The following is an 18,680-nucleotide window of genomic DNA, read 5'->3' as shown; positions in this document are numbered from 1 at the left end:
CCAAATCCACTGTCAGCTTCATGAGCTGTATCTACTTGTTCAGTGGTGCCTCCAGCAAGCTCTAGATACGTGACATGCGACCTCCCTCCACAAAAGCCATGTTGACTCTTCCCAAGTGCACTGTATTTACCCTTGCACCAACTGTGCAGTCAGTGGCTTTGTACGGAAGTCAGACTCGAGAGGTTTCCCACATTCGCCCCAGAGCTTTTTACAGAATTGATACCGAGTTTGCCACCTCTCATTCCTCTGGCACCCAAGCCAGTGTAAGCAATAGATTATGCATCTCGGTTAATCATTCACCTGGTGTGCATTTGGGTTGCTGTAGCAATGTTGGGTATTATCTAGTCCTGCTGATTAGTTGCTCTTCGTTCCTAGCAGATAGTTCTACAGCTTCCCCTGCTGAAGTTTCCACATTAATGTCTTCTTGTGCCTTGTCCCTTGTAAAACAGGGATAGGTCTGGCAACTTCTTTTTCTCTGTGTGCTCCTCCAATGATCACCAGTGTGTGGATAGTTTTGACTTTCTGCTGTGACCTTGCTTATCTATCAGACCTCCGAGGTGTTTGAAAATGTCTTCATAGTTTTAATCTCTTAATAGGGCATTTCTTGAAAACTGGATGATTGCCTTGTTTTTACTGTTTTTTTTTTAATTGAGATTCACATTTGGCTCCTCTCAGGTTTGTGTCCTTTGGAAACATTTCCCCTATTTGAAGGATGTCATTGTATTTCTAAAATGCTACTTTCATTCACCAACTCTGCCAGCTCTTTCTGATCCTTTTTGATGTGTTTTCTGTTACATTGAATAGCATATTTAATTAAGCGTCACATCAACTGCAAGCTTTTTGTTTCACTTTATTTCCTTTCACTTTCTCTTGAAGTATATAAGAATTAATCTTTTCCCCTTTCTGAAACAGACTTCTACTGCAGTGGGAAACTTTTTGTCTTTTAATATATTTTGACTTCTACTGTGCAATGATCACTGCAACAAAGCCATTTTTCAGTTCCTCTGTTTTAGAGCAGCTTTGTGCATGCTTAGGACCAAAGAAAGAGTTATATATCTTTTGTATTATTTGGCTGGTACCACCAAGAAGCAACTGATCATTTCTAAAAACGTAGCCTTTGTCTAATGTGTTATCACGATGCTTATGTATTTTATGTGGAAGCAATGCAAGTCTGCCATTGCAATTTCTGCCCTTGCAGCCTCTCTTTCAGCCTGTCACAGATGTTGCTGCTGCCATGCTCCTGTGGTTGTAGTGTATCCCTAGTACTATCCAGTTTCTCTTTAGGCTGGGGATTTCAGTCCATGCACTTCTTGCAATGTGTGTTGATGCTGGCAACTCTTGGCCTCACGATTTCACCTTCACTTTTTCTTGGAACAGACAGGACTGTGGTGGTTTTACTGTGCTAGGCAGTTGAACACCACAACCGCTCTCTCACTCCCCCTCCTCAGATGAGGAGGGGAAGAAGTAAAGGAAAGAACAACTCACGGGTTGAGATAAGGATGATTTAATTAAAAAGGGGAAAAAAAATAATATATATATATATATAATTAAGGAAATATTATTATTAATTAAACAATTCAACTAAAGGGAAAAAAAGGGAAAGGGGAAGAGGAAGGGGGAAAGGGAATAACTAAACAAAACAAGTAAAGGCTATGTGGAAGTACAGAGTGGGAAGTACTTCCCACAAATGAGCGATGCTTGACCACGTCTTTGAAGCAGGGCCTCAACGCACGTAGCCGGTGTTCGGGAGGAGGACAGACGTTTTCGCAACGAGAGCCCACCCCTCCCCTCTTCTTCCTTTTTCCACCTTTTATTGCTGAGTGTGACATCATATGGTATGGAATATCCCTTTGGTTGGTTTAGGTCAGCTGCCCTGCTGATGTTTCTTTCTCACTTTTTGCCCACCCCCTAGGAGGGTCAGAGAGAGTCCTGATGCTGTGCCAGCACTTCTCAGCAGCAGACACAACACCGGTGTGATCCCACTGCTGTTCTAGCTACAAGTGCAGAGCGCAGCACTGTATGGGCTGCTGCAGGGAAAGTTAACATCCCAGCCAGACCCAGTACAAGGACTTAGTTAGATCAATCTATTCTGGTCTTCATACAAAGTTTCTACTGTGAAATCTAGGGTACCACTGTTAAACTTGGGGCAAGGAAGATTATAAGGTGCTGTTAAGCCAACATACTCCTTTATCCTGGCTCTTCATGTCCTCTAGCCTTAGGAGCACAGGTCTTCATCTCAGTGCCAATTTTTGCGCACCCTCCTTAAATTTGGCTTAACTTCTTGAGGCTGTCCTGTGTCCTAACCTGAATTATATTGAGTTGATCCTTACTGTTTTTGTAAGATTACAGAGTTTGTGGCTTAACTCTTAAAAGAACTCTTAAAAGATATGTAGAGCTTAGTGATATGGTTTAGTGGATAACTTGTTAGTGTTAGGTCAGAGGTGGGACTCGGTGATCTTGGAGGTCTCTTCCAACCTAGATGATTCTGTGATTCTGTGATATGCTCCTGTACTGAAACACTCTTGTATTTTTTCTCCCCAGTTTTTGAGACATCTCCCATAGCATTTCATCTGAAGTGCCAGGAGACAGGTTCTGTTTTGATTTAGATGAAGACCATTCTTTTACAGGCCATGGCTATTCAAAAAATCCCCCCAGATCCCAATAGGTACTAATCATATTTGACATTCCATTGTTCTTGATCACACTTCAGTGCTTTTCTGATTTCCTGAGCAATTTTACAAAAGGAACATGAAGCACTCCAGAGAGTGCTACCACACACAGATGTTCTTTCTTCAGCTTCTTACCCAACAGCTTAAATTTTCCTTACTGGATTATCTTTCCATGCCCTATTGTTATCCCATAGACCAACCTTGCCTTCTGTCCGGGGCTTTCTGAGAAGCTGTCTAGACACAGTGTGAAGTGACATTTCTAATGGGTCAGGAAGATCCTTGCTACCATCACAAACCAGGTACCATCAGCTAGGATAGCCTGGATTGAGGGGAGCACCAGGCCACCCTCTGGAGCTTACCTACTGGATAGTTTCACCCTCCTCAGTTTGCTTCCTGTCTGCCCTGAAACATTCCTTCGAAAAGATGTGGGTTATAGCCTGGAGCCGAGACTGCTCTTTGATGTTTCTTGTCAGGGCTTTGTCTGCCCAAGCTGCTGGGGCTTGGCTGGTCTGGCATCCAGGCAGTGCTTCCTCTCTGAAGCCTGCAACCTGCCTGCCTGCATGCAGCCACATGCTGGGAGCCCAGGGTCAGAGCAGTTGCTGCAGTAACCAGGAAGCCCCTGCACTCCTGAATTTTCACCTGTGCTTCATTTTGTTTGCATTGCTCTTAGCCCCTTTCCCCAGCATGCTATTTAGCTTTCCTCATCTTTCCCTTGGCTCCTATCTTGTCCTACTGTTAACATACAATGCAATTGTTCTTTTAACGTTTAGGGAGTTAAGCATTTGTAATCCTATTGCCTGTTCCCCACTCCCTCTCCCCCCCCCCCCCCCCCCCCAACTTCTGTTTCAGCCAGACTGCTTTGAACTTCTGTGCATTTAGATGTGGCACTTTGTTACTGCAGCTCTGTTTCTTAAAGAGTTGTGTCCCCGCTGCTATAGCTGTAGATGCTTGGAGTTCATCCAGCTGACCAGACTGGTAGGGACTTGCCCATCACATTTATGTCACTGCTGGCACATGTTCAGATAATAACCTCACTAAATAAGTTATTATTTTAGATCTCCCTGGTATCATTTTATTGTAGAACAGACCAAACCGTGATTGCCATCTTTCTAGGCAGAGATCTATGTCTTTGTCATGGAGGTGTGTAAAGCTTGTCAGTAGTGACCTGTTTCCTACAAGTGCCAGATAATCATTTACTAAACATAGTGTGCATTTCTGGGTTTGTAAGTACTGCAAGAAAACCGACCCCCCCACACACAATGACTGTTCCCCTAAACCCTCGTGCACATTTAAATCCAGAGCATGTTCTAAAGGCATCCTTGGGAACTGCTGGGATACTTGGCATGGGCCCAGGGGTGAGGCCTGATGTTAAGGGAGTCTATCATCTCCTAGCTCATTCTTGACAGCATTTTATGGGTTACTTTTCCTGTGTTGAAACTGTACTGAGACAGATATGAAGAGGAAGAGCCATGCAGAGCTTGGGAAAATGTGAACTGCTCCTGCACTCTTCCTCTGTACAACTTGTCTAGTACGTATTTTGGTCACTGAGTTCTCATCTTGCCTTGCTGCTATCTTTTTTCCAGGCTTTGTTCCAGTTATCCCCAGAAGCTGCTGGTGCCTGTCTGGATCACGGATAAGGAGCTAGAGAATGTGGCTTCGTTTAGGTCGTGGAAGAGGATCCCTGTGGTTGTGTACAGGTAAAAAAAAAAAAAAAAAAAGCAAACCAGTGCACTCCCCGACTCCCCAGTAGCTGCCCTTTAGACAGGTCTAGGAACTTGGTCTGTGATGGTAAAGCAGGATGTTCTCCCAGAGAGAAAAATCTTTGGTATCTGCTGTTTCTTTCCTGCTTTCAGTTAGATCTGAGGACAGGGGTGACTTTCTTTCTGTATGAGATGCAGCAAGAATCCCATGTCAAATTCAGGTTCTCTTTGAGTTTCAAAACATTGTCACAAATTGAGGTGTGCCTAGCTGTTACTTTGAAAAGAAGTCTTGGCCAAAATGAGCCTGCTGCATGGCCCTTCCATCAACAACTTATCACAGCCTTGATATACATTTTAGTACCCACATGCAAATCATTCCTGTTTTGACTAAGTTGTGAGAGTTTGAAAACATTTAAGTAACAGGTAGGATGAAATATTTGCCTGTGGCTGAACATCATTGATTCAATAACTGGTAAACACAGAGAGTACCTCTTCCCCGATCAGAGCAGCCTCCCAAAAATTACCTATATGTGAGGATGCATGAGGCTAGGCAGCAAATAAAGCAGGGCTTTTCAGGGCAGGGGGTTGATTTCTCATTAAACATGTCTTCTAGGAGGCTGACATGTTTGTACCAAATGGGAAGTTGGTTGCATAGGTGTGCAGGAAGATACCTCACCCAGTCGGTGTATGTTGTAATGTATGTTGTGGTTTCTAGCATCAGACTCGGTGTTAGCAATTATTAAATCCAAATATAAAAAGCTTTGAAAATATCAGAGCTGCATTACAAAGGAAAGCAAGAAAGCCAGGAAACAAAACCATCAAATTTACACATACCCTAATTCTACATCCTTGTTTTACATGGTTTGTGCTACATGCTGGCAAAACAGCATGCTCTTTCTACAAGAGCTAAATTCTACAATGAAGTAATAATGAGCACTGGTTATTGCATGGAGCCTTCCCCTCTTTGCAGCCAAGTCAGCTAAGAAGTTAATTGTATTTGTGATTACTACTGCTAAAAATGGTCTGGCGCTGGAGACTGTCCCTGTGTGCTTCTCCACCTGAGGGCAAAGCCATGTCTTTTTCTACCCTCTTAAAATTATTTTGTTCAGTGCTTTATAATACCACTATAAAGGTACCCAGTAATTTACAGGTTGAGTTGCAAACCTTTTGCAGCCTGGTATCAGATTACAAGATGCTGACAAGTGATGTTATAAAAGGGGTCCAGGCCTTCCCAATTTCTCTCTCATTTTCATGTGCTCTTTAGCCTTTGCCCTCAAACTTGAAGCATTTGGCCAAGAGGGTCTGTGAGGGCCATTGCTGCTTCTGGACTACCTTGTGCTGTGCCAAGGGGAAGGGACAAAATGCAGAGCCTCACACTCAGCTCCTCATCACCTACAGCTCAGGAGAGAGGACAAGTGGCCTTGGATGCATTCATCCCAGGGACTCAGTCACCACGGGACTGTTTGCTAGAGTTCAGAGTATTTGGAGAGCAAGGCTAAATTCAATGGCTGACATTCGGATCTGTAAAGCATGACACCAAAGGTATAAGTTTCCGTACAAACAGTATAATTTAGCTGGTAAGCAAAGCAGAAACATGGATCTCCATCTCTGAGTCCTCAGTGGAGGACATGCACAGTGGAGATTCAGGACCCTCCAGGCACAACTCACTTTTAAAGCAACACAGAGGATGCAATCAATTATTTAGTTGGCTACGGAGGCACACGGGCATTGTATGCCAGCCGCTCCTCATTATTACTCTGTCTGCACAGCCACCTTCAGAAGACCTTGGGACTACATTAGCAAGAGAGCTTCTCAGAGATGCTCTGCAGTTGCCTTTGTGTTCATGCTGCAGTGAGTGTCAGGGAAGCAGTAGGCAGATGGTGGACATTGCTGCAGCCCCATGCTGAGCATTGGTCTCAAGCCTCCTGGTCAAGATGGAGTGGGCCAGGGCTTTCATCTGGCCCACTTGCATGAAAGCACTTGCATGAATGCATCTCAGGTGGGAATCTTTAGGTGATGCTGAGAGGCAGCAGCTCTGTAAACCCTCTTGGCAGTTTCTCATGTTTTAAGCTGAGCTGCTTGACTTTGCATTGTGGATGAGAGCTCCTATGGCCAGAATAACAGTCAGGAAAATCAAGACAGCATGTGCAAAGAACATCACATCTGCTCTAGCCTTGAGCTCGGAGTGAATCTGGGAGTAAAAGATGAACCAATAAAATACAATGCATATCATACTCCAGCTTTGGATTCTGAAAGGGTCTTGAGTCATCTAGACTAAACTGAGGATCCCCAGGGAATACTTATGTCCACATAAGTTAACATGCTGTGGCACTTTCTACCATTCCAGTTTCAAGAAAGGATCATTTTTCCTCGGGGAAAACTTCCATTAAGAAAAGAACTAAAACTTCATACAATCGTGTTGTGGAGATCTGCAGGAGACCACAGAGTCAAGCTAGCTATGTGTGCTACCCTGATCTAGGAAGCTCACTGCAGGCTTGGTTTTGGTTTTGGTTCTTATACTGGCACCTGCTACACTTTCTGCTTACTGATGACTTCATGCTCATCAATGTTGGCCTTATTTCCTCGTGTTTATTAGCACATCATTACATCTCTTGAAACTGGTTACCTCAAGACCATGCCCTGCCCAGTATTTGTTGCGCTGCTCAGAAGCCTGTGGTACCAAGAAATTCTCTAAATGAAGTATGGCAATTTGGCCACGCTTCTAGTACTGCATTGGACAGGCCATCACTGACTGCAGGTGGCTTCATACAACTCACATCTACACAGCTAAAGTCTTTTCCTACCTTCTGCACCCCAAAACAGTGCTGTCACATCCAAGCAGGCTGCTGGGAACAGTCCCTGGCACAGCACCTGCGTGTCCCAGAAACGTGCTCAGGCGCTGTCTGGGAAAGTGCTAGTTGGCACAGGCCAAAAATTGTGGGTGTGCTAACAAACAGGCTTGGATGATCACAGGCCGGTGCTTAAGTCCACACCTTGGCTCTGTTTCATTTACTAGTATAAACAAAGCCTTTGCTGCTGTCTGTATTAACCATCCTTCAGTGATCCCAATGCCAGAAGTAGACCCCCTGGGAGTGTAACTCACCTTGCAAAACAAAACGGCAGCAGAGGATGGCACCAAATGAGAAAGGACTCCAAAGTATTTTGAGTTAGCTGCATATAAATATTGTTTTTTGGAAGTCTTCAGAATCTTCATCAGTATTAACTATGGGATGTCATTAGCAATAAAAACTTTTTCATTTTTTACTAGTAAGTTGCTTCAGGAGAATATTGGCTCTGAGGAGCAAAACCATTTCTACCAACTGCAGTAGCTGCTGGTGAGATGCCACCACTGTTGAAAGAAATTCAAAGTTTCAATGTATTTTCTGGAGGTACTGCCTTATAGCAAATAATGTGAACAAGCATTGTCATCCACTGTGGAACAGCAGAGCCCGTAACAGGGGGATGTCAGCACGAGGAAAAAGAGACACCTTCAAGAGTGCTTCCACTGCTAGGTGCCACCAGCAACTGAACAGCCTTTGAGTGATGGGATGAGGCTTGCGCTAGTGTGTTTTAGGATCTAGGCTGTTATGTATTCTGCTTGGCCACCAATGCAAGTTTTTCAGAGGTGTCAACCTTCAAAGAAAATATTGGGATGTTGTCAGATGTTTTATCTCTGTCTTTGTTCTTACTCTAGCTCGTCTTCAGAGAGGTGTCAGATGCGGGGCAGTGGGACAGGGAGGGGTGAGTGTACAGGGCTGCCCAGGTTCTCTTCTTCCCTGAGAAGGGCCAGGCACCATGAGTAGTGTCTCAAGGAAGTGTAACAGACAGGACAGGGGAGCAGGTATTCTGCCCTGCTGTGTCTTTGGAGCAGCCAAAGCATGTTAGACTTCCTACGGCATATATTCAGGAGAATGTTTGGTTGTGTTTCATGGTCACTTGGTGGACCAACCCACCACGAATTAAATGTATTTATAAGTCCATATCCCTATGGCAGTGAGTCCACTCTCTGTTATGGTTGTGGATGAATTAGAGAAAGAAGCTTGAATGATTGTGAAGATGCAGGTGTGTGATGTGGTGTCATAATATTTTCTGTTTTATTCTTTTCTAATAATTCCTTGCACATTCCTAACCTTTCTGCTTCCTTTGAGCACTGAGCTGAGGCTGTTTGAGAACTGCAGTGGCTTCAAAGTCTTTGAGATTTGGCAGTTTATTGTGCGTAACTGTATCAAGTCGTAACTGGGATACTTATTGATCATCTTTAAATACTTCTCAGTTATATTGTTACATTTTTATCTCTCAGTATCATGAGATCCTCTGCATTTTTTCCAGTCAGCTATGACTCTCTGGGATAATTCTGTAGCACCAGCAGAATTTGTCACATAATCATCCACTCCCTTTTCAGGCCACTTGTGACTGACTTGACAAGTATGTTCATGTGAAAAATGAGTACTTCTTTCTATTTCAGACCTTCTGTCAGGCCTTGATTAGCAGCAGCCAGGGTAAGGTTCACATTGTAGGGGTTATTGGTAAACACCAGCTCAGGCCTCCACCCAGAAACTAACTAGTCCAATGCGGAGTGAGTTAATCTTTCTAATTTACAAGCACTACATGAAATGGTTTAACAACCAGGACGTCATGTAACGGAGGAAAAAAAGTGAAAATAGAAGAACAGAACAGTAGTACAAGAAATAACTATGACTTTCCCAAAGTACGGCCATATTTATTTGAAGTTCTCTCTAGTTTCTTAGGGGAGTAATGACAAGAACAACTGGCAGCTCCCCCTTGCTACAGAAACTCTGCATCATTTTAGTGGTGTTCAAGATCCCAGCACAGCCGCTGGACCCAGAGGTGCAGCTGACCCTGGAGCTAATACCATCCCCTGGCACTGTGTGTTCCTGACAGCCACTCCTGCAAGCACTGCAGCAACCTGCTCCTCTGCAATCTCGTTTTGCCAGCTGTTCCAGCTCCATTAGCCGCTCCTGCGCTACTCACAGCCATCTTCTGTTCCTCAGCGCTGAGATTTGAGTGACAGTCTCTGTGTCACTGCTGTTGTTATGAATAATGGCTATTTGAAATGCCCTGCCCTGTTTCACTGCTTGACTACAAGGGTAAATGCAGCAGATGAAGCAGTGAGGAGGGTTGCACAAGCACTGGCTGTTTGTAGATGTGTGGGGAAGTTTGCTGGGCTCATTCCTCACCTCTCCAGGGGGATTCATCTAGCTCTTGCTTGTTTTGCAGACATGTGCGCAACGGGGCAGTGATTGCACGCTGCAGCCAGCCTGAAATCAGCTGGTGGGGCTGGCGAAATGCTGACGATGAGTATCTTGTGACATCTATTGCCAAAGCCTGTGCCTTGAACCCTGGAATAAAGGTACCTGGTGGCATGTCACACAATGGAAGCAGCGATGGCAGCGAGGCCTGCGAGGCTGACTTTGGTGAGGCAATATGCTCCCTTCTGCTGTCTCTTAAATGTGTGAATTATGGTGTGGTTCCCACGTCTAAATGTTGTTGTTGCCACTAACAGGGCTGTTACAGTGAAGGATTTAAACCCAACATCCAGGTTAATAATCTGGGCCCTGCATGTGGGACATGTCTCTGGGCTTGTACACGGCCAGTGCTGGGTTGTGCTGGAGGTCTGTTGTAAGAGGGAGGGAGGTGCCAGGAACTCATTCTGTGCTGTCTCTGCAGACTCGTCCCTGACCGCATGTTCAGGTGTGGAGAATGCGGGAACTCCTCAGAAACTGCTGATTCTCGACGCCCGATCCTACACCGCAGCTGTGGCCAACAGAGCAAAGGGAGGAGGCTGTGAATGTGAAGGTAAGCAGAGCTAAGCAAATCGCACAGTGTGTTCCTCTTGAACCTGCTGTGCTGAGTGGGCCCTGGAGCACAGTTTGGGTGACACTGGCATTTGGGTGCTCACTCTCTCTGGGAGCACGTTCCCCTCCTCACTCACGCAGTCTGTTATTCCATATATATTGCTGCTGGCCCACAAGGCTTTTCTAGAAACATTGCCTACCTTCTGCTGGAGACTAGAAACAGTGCTGCAGGGTACAACCAAACTATGTGCACAGAGGCGCTTGCTGCAGTGGCAGCAGCACTTTCTGAATGTTTCTGTCTCTGTTGTGTTCAGAGTATTACCCAAACTGTGAAGTGGTGTTCATGGGCATGGCCAACATCCACTCCATCCGCAACAGTTTCCAGTATCTGCGTGCTGTATGCAGCCAGGTGCCAGACCCTAGCAAGTAAGTGACCTTATTCTAGCTGAGTTTGATGCCATATCTGTTAATGTCCTGCGGGCTTTTTTTCTTCCTTTTTCTTTTTTTCCACCCCAGATTTCTACCTCACAAAATGGAGGGAAAGTGCTCACAGTGCTTAAATGGTGCCCATTTTGATCCCCAGTAATCCAGAATAGATGGTATCACTGACTCGGTTCACTTACCTATTTGTTCCTCTAAGGGTTTCAAAAACATAGCTGTTTTGGGGTAAAACTGAGATTAGGTCAGGGATTCTTCGTAGTTATTCACAAACTGTTTGAGTCCTCTTTTGGACATGTTTTTAAAAAGACACTGTTTTTTTCACTGCTAAGGAACCATCTCCTTGCTTTTTGCACACCTTCTAGCTGGCTTTCTGCCCTGGAGAGTACCAAGTGGCTGCAGCACCTTTCTGTCATGCTGAAGGCAGCGGTGCTGGTCTCCAGTGCAGTTGACAGAGAAGGGCGTCCAGTGCTGGTTCATTGCTCAGACGGCTGGGACAGAACTCCACAGATTGTAGCACTGGCAAAGATTCTCCTGGACCCTTACTACAGGACCATGGAGGTACACATTGTGCTATTCTGCTGTTTCATGTCTGCTAAATGACAGTCCTTGAGTCTCGTCAGAAAGGAACAGAACTGTATTTGGCAATTAGCTTAGTGGCATTTCAGAGCTGATCTTAGAGGTATTGAGTTTTTCTATATGGTCTTCCTGCGTGTTTTCAGTAAACTATATACCTCATTCCCAGTGTCGTAAGGCACTTTGGAAAACAGCCTGTTGTGCTCAAGGTGCAGCTGCTTCCCTGTACTTCCTTGTGTTTATTCTCGAGGCTGTTTGTCATACAGAAATAACAGTTGTCACTTTGTTTTTGGAAACCTCTGACGTTCATGTAGCTTTGCTCCCAAACCAAGCACAGATACAACCTTCTTTGCAGACCTTCAGAAGTCCCGAGATTTCCTGGCACTGCTAGCAGACAGAGCTTGCTGTGTCTTGCTAGGTGCCTACAGCAAAGTTGCCTGCAGTTGGTTTTCTCTTGTGTTCACAGGGTTTCCAGGTGCTTGTCGAATCAGATTGGCTGGATTTTGGTCACAAGTTTGGTGATCGCTGTGGTCACCAGGAGAAGGTGGAAGATCAGAATGAGCAATGCCCAGTTTTCCTCCAATGGCTGGATGCTGTTCATCAGCTTCTGAAGCAATTTCCTTGCCTCTTTGAATTTAATGAAGCATTTTTGGTAAGAAATATGCATGCAAACATTTCTTTATTCCTTGCGAGATGTGAGCAGAAGCAGAGAGAAGGCCCTCATATTTTACAGCATTATAGTTGAAAAACAAAGATTGAATTCTTTAAAAATGGGAAAGTATCTGAGTACTGCCTGGGTTTCTGCTGGCATTCCTGACATACCTACGCTGTACGGGTTCAGCCCTGCACTTAGGTTGTGGTATTTTGACCTGGTTCTGTGTGTGTAATGCTGCTGATGGCTTCTTGCAATTTCTTCTTTCTCCCAGTAGGGATTGCAGGCTTGGAGTACCTAGCAAACTGGGCAGTGATGAAGGTTTTATATTGTCTAATTTCTTTGAATCACTTCTTCTTCAGGTCCCTTTCTAGCCCAGTGAATTCAGATTTTCAGAATTCAGGAGCATTGTTCTGATCAAAAGCTTGATTTGCATCTCTCAGACATACAAAAAAAAAAGGGGGGGGGGGGGGGGGGGGGGGGGAGGGGAAGGGGCAAACAATAGCTATTAATTGCTGACTTACCAAATAATAGTTTAGGGTCATAGAAGGATGGATATGGTATTGGTTGACCGTTGATTTCACTTTAAGCTAAGTGGCTCCTGTTACCCCTCTTTGTCCTGCCCTGTGTGACAGAGGACCACAGTAAGGTCACCAGCTAGATAGGAAGTGCATGGACCACCCTAGACAAGTAGAAGACGCTGCCCTTGGGGACAGGAGACAGTGCTTACCAGTGGCCATGACAGTTGTTCTCCTTTTGATGCTGCAGGTGAAGCTGGTGCAGCACACGTATTCCTGTCTCTATGGGACCTTCCTTGGGAACAGCCCATGCGAGCGAGAGATGCACAACATCTATAAGCGTACCTGTTCCGTGTGGTCCCTCCTGCGGGCTGGCAATAAGAATTTTCACAATCTTCTCTATATGCCAGGGTCTGAGCAGGTGAGTAGAGCTCCTGGTCTAGTCTTCTGGGCTCTGTGCCTGCCGGGCTCCGGGGCTGTATAAAGAGAGACTGGAGAGGTTTCCTTCTGTGTTCATCTCTAAACATAGCAATTGTTGCAGGTGCTGCATCCAGTGTGCCATGTCCGAGCACTGCATGTCTGGACTGCAGTATATCTCCCAGCTTCCTCCCCACATCCTCTGGGACAGGATGATATGGACATTTACATGCCCCCTGGATCTCAGAGCCAGGAGTTCAGTGGCAGATGTTTGGACAGGTAAGAGCCTGGAGCTCCAGTCCCAGGTTGCCTCTTACCCACAGTCATCTTTCCCTTCTTGCTCGTTATAGTTTCTCTATTTTACCTATTGTGCTCATTATCTTTGCTGTGCGGAGCAAGAGCTCAGTAGCATTGTCCCAGCCGCTTGGAGAAGAATATGTATAATTCCCCGCTGCTCCTAAAAAGGCAGATTGTGGAGGCCATGATGTAGTTTTGTGCCTTTCAGTTCATGCTGCTATGCCCCTCTACCTCGCCAATCCCATGATCTCTAATTAGGAACGTTTCTCTTATCTCAGTTTCAGCTGAAATGAGGGAAGTTTCAAGAGTTTTGTTCTGAGATTTGCTTTGCTTCTGGGTTCCAGATTACCAAAGACAAGATCTATGGATGACCTGCTTTCAGCCTGCGACTCCAGCAGCCCACTGACCCGCACATCTAGCGATCCAAACCTGAATAACCACTGTCAGGAAGTCCGGGTGGGCCTCGAAGCCAGGCATGCCACTGCTGAGGGAGCCGAGCTGCACATGGGAGAAGGCAGCATGGTGGCTGCAGGCGAGGCACAGGAGGTGGAAGAGCATCAGGAAAATGCCCCCCTGCAAGCCAGCGGTGTTTTTAGTGGCTGTGCTGAGCATGAAGTGCATAGCAAGCAACAGAGCAGCTGGGCATCTGTGCCAGCAAGCAATGCGTCTCTGGAGACGGAAAAGGGAAATGTAACATACATGGAGGAACTGGATGGCACATGTCCAGCTCCAAATCCTTCCAAGCAGGAAAATGTTGAAAGGGTTCCTACCAGTTCTGAAAAGCAATTAGAAACCTGTTCCCAGGAACCCTTGAAGGCTGCTGACTTGGCATCCAGTGGAGGAGGTTGCCCCAAGAAAAACACCACCTGCCAAGACATTCCCAGCCAGGAGTCCCTGGCACCAAGTGCTCCTTGTCAGGAGCTGGGCATCCCCTGCCTGGATGAAGATAAGGGCAAAAGCAATGCTAGAAGGAATGGACCCTGTGAGGAGCCCTGCCGGCTGGGGAGAGTCCCGCTAGAGCAATGGCGCAAACCTATTTCCCAGAGCCAAAGCAGTGAGTTCTCCTTCTTGGGGTCCAACTGGGACAGTTTTCAAGGAATGGTGACATTGCTCCCCAGTGGGGAGTCTGCACCCAGACACCTCCTCTCCTATGGCTGTTGTAGCAAGAGGTTGAGCAGCAAACAGCTACGGGTGCCTGGCCTGTGCCTCAGTGGCCAGTGGTCTGCCAGAGAAGGTGTGAAAGCCTCAGCCTGCTCTGGCCATGTCGGTACGCATTTTGCAGGCTCTGCAGTGAAGCCCAGCCGTTCATGGCTGCCCTGCCACCCGAAACAAGCATCTGGTCCCAAGCACCTGCCACCAAAATGTCCTTCTCCTGTGCCTCCTCTCTACCTGGACGATGACGGGCTGCCCTTCCCCACAGATGTGATTCAGCACAGGCTACGGCAGATCGAGGCCAGCTACAAGCAGGAGGTAGAGCAGCTACGCAGGCAGGTGCGAGAGCTGCAGCTGCGGTTGGACATCCGCCACTTCTGTGCCCCACCGGCCGAGCCACCCATGGACTACGAGGATGACTTTGTAAGTAACTGCCTCTAACACCCCAAGTCATCTCCTGGCTAGCAGTGGTCCCTGTGATTGAGGCAGCTGAAGGGATCTGTGACTTGTTCTCTTTTTACAGACATGTCTGAAGGAATCAGATGGCAGTGATACTGAGGACTTCTGTTCTGATCATAGTGAAGACTGTTTGTCAGAAGCGAGCTGGGAGCCTGTTGATAAGAAGGAGACGGAGGTACGTGTGCTGTTACGGCAGCTGTGAGTACAGGAGAGGATGTTTCTTCCTAGCAGCTAACTTCAATGGTAATGGCAGCAGAGAGTGGGCTGGAAGAAAGGCCGAGAGCAGCAACCCTTGTCCTTTAAGACAAGGTGCAAGAGGCTCTGCGTCCTCTGCTGCTGTGTCCAATAGAAGAGGACCTGTGGGATGGGCCCTCTCAGGGCTAGCCTGTTCTGGTCCAAAGCAACATCTCAGCCTGCATCTTTGGTCCTGAGACCTGGTTGGTGTGGTGTTACAGATTTAAAGCTGATGAGGACTGGTGTTTGCCCTAGGTTACGCGGTGGGTTCCAGACCATATGGCCTCGCATTGTTTTAACTGCGATTGTGAATTCTGGCTGGCCAAACGGAGGCATCACTGCAGGTAAACAATATTTTTGCTGCAGTTCCACTCTTCTTCTCTGCCTTTGTCTGTCAAACCTCACAAAATGCTGGAGTACAATCCACCTCTGAGGAGAAAATGTTAAGTCTATCCTTTATTCACCAGGTCTCATAAATTCCCTGCAGCTTTCCAGTCTGCTATGTTGTCCTTGTTTCCATTTCCTTTTTGATCCTTTTGGTCTTTGATCTTTTTTTCTGGGTAGTAGTGCCTACTAGTCCCTTTCTAGTGCTAGCCAGCTGGATTGTGCTGGGAACCACATTATTTTTTAAGAAACATGCTGACTAGCCCTAAGTAAGGCTGAGACTTCACTCCTGAACTTGGTCCTTTGCACTTGCTGAAATTTGCTGTGGCATTCCCAGCTCTCGTCTCACTGCTTTTCTTGCTCCTTCACAGGAACTGTGGGAATGTGTTTTGTGCCGGTTGCTGCCATCTGAAGTTGCCCATCCCTGATCAGCAGTTGTATGACCCTGTCCTTGTTTGTAACTCCTGTTATGACCACATCCAAGTGTCTCGTGCCAGGGAGCTCATGAGCCAACATCTGAAGAAGCCCATCGCCACAGCTTCCAGCTGAATGCCAGACAAGGGACCTGTCTAAGCCCAGCCTTTTCTCTCATGGGTTTGAAGGGTGACTCTGCCTCCACTGTAATTGTGAAGGCCTTTGGTGCAACACTTAAACACCAAGCTTGAATGCACTGTTTTCAACAGTCTTACTATCAGTCTGGAGCAGAGGAGCTCAGATTGGAGTACGGTGTGTGTCCCCACTCTGGTACCGGTGGGCCCGTACATTGTAGTCTGATGACCTAGGGCTAAAGAGGGGATTGCAACCTCTTTCTTTTGTGGGCTGGAAAGCAATGTTTTCACAGATATTGCCTGTGCAAAGTACCCCCAAAGCAATAGAAAGGCATGTTTAAAACCAATTCCCCCAACAAAGGCAAGCTGCTGTACAAGGAAGAGGGCAGACTCTAGGTGGTACCATGTGCTTTGAAAGGGCCTCAGCCTGGAGCAGGTCTGTAGATTCTCTTTCCATGAGTGTGATTTGTGATCAGTTTGGTGAACAAGACTCATTAGCCATCACTAATTGATTTTCTCTTGAGCATTGAAGAGAAACTCATTCTGGCTGAAAACGGGCTGAGCAGATTTCACCCGTTTTCATGCTCCGCTAGGATTGGTGAATGCACTTGACTTTGTCCCTGACCCCCAACAATGTGGGGAGATGGGAGATTGGCTTTTTCACTTCCTGCTCTGCCCGTCTGCTTTGTCTGCAGTAGTGCCACAGCCTGGTGCTAACACAGGAATGGCACCCTGATCCTCTCCTGGCATGGAAACAGAACTTGTGTTCCTGTGTTGCTCCTCCTCCCCTTTTCTGCACTCAGCTCTCCACTTCCTACTGCTCTTTATCCTGAAAACTTGATACCTTGAGGGTATAGGCCATAATGTGTTGTTTTACCTCCTGGAATGTGCTGTCTGGTGTATGTGAGGGTTTCAGTCCAAATGCTGCTATATATTTCTGTGCACTTAATGTAACCCGAAGAAGGGAGAATGAAGCATTGATACCAAAATGGGGGTGGGGAAAGACACCGGCTGACATAGACACTACAGTCTGTACTTTTCACTTTAGGATGTACAACCAAGCTACAGTGATAAACATGACATGTGGCATATGTTCAGTGGTGGAAACTATATCTCTCTTTTGCCCCAGTGCTACCTAAAATGCCTCTTGAATTTGACATCTTTTTTTGTCGCCTGTACAGTGGTCGAAGTTCAGAGTTGCCAACTTGTAATTGCCTCTCTACTTGTTCATTAAACTAGAGAATGGGAATCCCAACTCATTCCAAAAAATAAAAAATAAGAAAAGTTAACAACTAAACTGGGATTAGGAAGAAAGTGGGCTTCAGGTGAGCTTTCTGCAGATATTAATGAGGAAGGAGAGTTTGAACATGGGGCATTTCTTTATAGAAATGCAAATTTTCTTTCCAACAATATGAAAATGTACTATGTATTCTGTATGTCATGAGCTGAGACTTTATATGTTGGGAAGGGAGTACCTGTGAGGGCATTTGGTCTAACAACAAGGCAAAGTACTTCATGCTGTTGTGATCTCCCAGATTTTTTGCTAAAGGTTTGTCATCTCTATCAGAGGGAATGGAGTAATGACCCTTTCCTGTACTTTGATATGTCAGCCTCTGGTTTTGTAAGTCCCAATAGTGCAAGTAAAGCTAGCATCATCTGAAGATCCTGTACTTACTTGGACTCTGCTTCTTTTCCATACTGGGAACAACCAATATGGCTTTGGGAAGAGAAGGCACCTTGCTTCAGATTCTCCCTTGCCTTGTACCTTGCAGTCATTGCCAGACATGGAAGAGCAACCATTGGGCTGGCAGAAGAAGAATTTGAATTTGTTCCTGTTTTGCACATGTTGGAATGACTGCAAGCAATAAGGAAGCCAGAAACTAGGTACTCCTGGCTCTTCCATTCAGGCCATTAGTCCAAACTGCTTTTAGCTCTTGTGAGTTTCAGTGTCACAATGTGCTGGCCAAAAACTCTAAAATCAGTTTGATAGCATTGTGACAAACAAAATGTGCTGTACAACTCAATACAGTTGAAATAAAATCTCTATATTAGTGCTGCTGTGTTTGGACCCATTCTTTAGTTTGTGGTGTAATCTTACTCATCGTTTCCCTGGCTGTAACTTGCTACCCTTTCCCTTCATTAAGGTATGTTAGGTATTTAGTATCCCTTCTCACAAATAGTAATCAAGAGTAAGACACATAGCATGCTATGTCATAGTCTTCTACTTTGAGGCTCTGTGCTCTTTACCAAACAAACTTGTGGCTACCCAAGATGCCAACTTCCTCCAGCCTCTCCTTTAATGACTGGGTAAGGAATTTTTCTCTTCTAAACAAGAGCTGCTAGGGAGGATTCTGTAGCTTTTTGACATGTTTGTACCACTTTTACCTGGTAAGTTACGTTAGATTTGAACATCCTTAGGGATGGAATGGTTTCATAGGCTTCTGCTTAGCTGGATTAGTCCCCAACTTCCACTCTGTGGGAGAAGCAATGATCCACTTTCTTTCCTTGTAACTTGGTGAGCTTTTTCCTGCCAGTTTCACTTCCAGATCTGGCAGTTGGTTGCATTCCTGTATGCAGAATGGCAGCTGGGGACTGTTTTGCTTAGTCAGCCTGATCTGCCAAGGGTGATGCAGGGAAATAACAGTTTGTAGTGGAACTGGAGTGAAACTTTTAGAAAGCATCCAGGGATCTTAAAATTGAATAGGCCTCTCATGGTCTTAACAGTTCTGATTTCATCTTACTATGCAGCGGAAGACTGGCTGCTAGGACTGTTGTATGACCCTTTTGGCATTCCTTCACCAGAAGGAACAGTACTTCAGG

General features: G+C 45.9%; 1 protein-coding gene across 3 annotated transcripts in view; it reads left to right on the top strand.

Moving 5' to 3' along the window:
• Nucleotides 1-18,680, top strand: part of MTMR4 (myotubularin related protein 4) — a 68,260-nt gene that overhangs the window by 35,467 nt on the left and 14,113 nt on the right. For 2 of the 3 annotated variants that reach the window (XM_035342918.1, XM_035342917.1), the window contains 12 exons: nt 4,253-4,366; nt 9,608-9,804; nt 10,058-10,186; nt 10,500-10,611; nt 10,989-11,184; nt 11,666-11,851; nt 12,620-12,790; nt 12,911-13,065; nt 13,428-14,658; nt 14,759-14,869; nt 15,184-15,272; nt 15,684-17,914. In XM_035342918.1, coding sequence (XP_035198809.1) covers nt 4,253-4,366; nt 9,608-9,804; nt 10,058-10,186; nt 10,500-10,611; nt 10,989-11,184; nt 11,666-11,851; nt 12,620-12,790; nt 12,911-13,065; nt 13,428-14,658; nt 14,759-14,869; nt 15,184-15,272; nt 15,684-15,861 — 2,869 coding nt within the window. In that variant the 3' untranslated portion in view covers nt 15,862-17,914. Of the gene's footprint in view, nt 1-4,252; nt 4,367-9,607; nt 9,805-10,057; nt 10,187-10,499; nt 10,612-10,988; nt 11,185-11,665; nt 11,852-12,619; nt 12,791-12,910; nt 13,066-13,427; nt 14,685-14,758; nt 14,870-15,183; nt 15,273-15,683; nt 17,915-18,680 lie in introns of those variants that run through there. The other variant, XM_035342919.1, reaches the window with a different exon arrangement.

Source organism: Oxyura jamaicensis, chromosome 19 (assembly GCF_011077185.1).
Source record: "Oxyura jamaicensis isolate SHBP4307 breed ruddy duck chromosome 19, BPBGC_Ojam_1.0, whole genome shotgun sequence".
Lineage (NCBI taxonomy): Eukaryota > Metazoa > Chordata > Aves > Anseriformes > Anatidae > Oxyura > Oxyura jamaicensis.
This window is presented reverse-complemented; position numbering and strand designations above follow the sequence as displayed.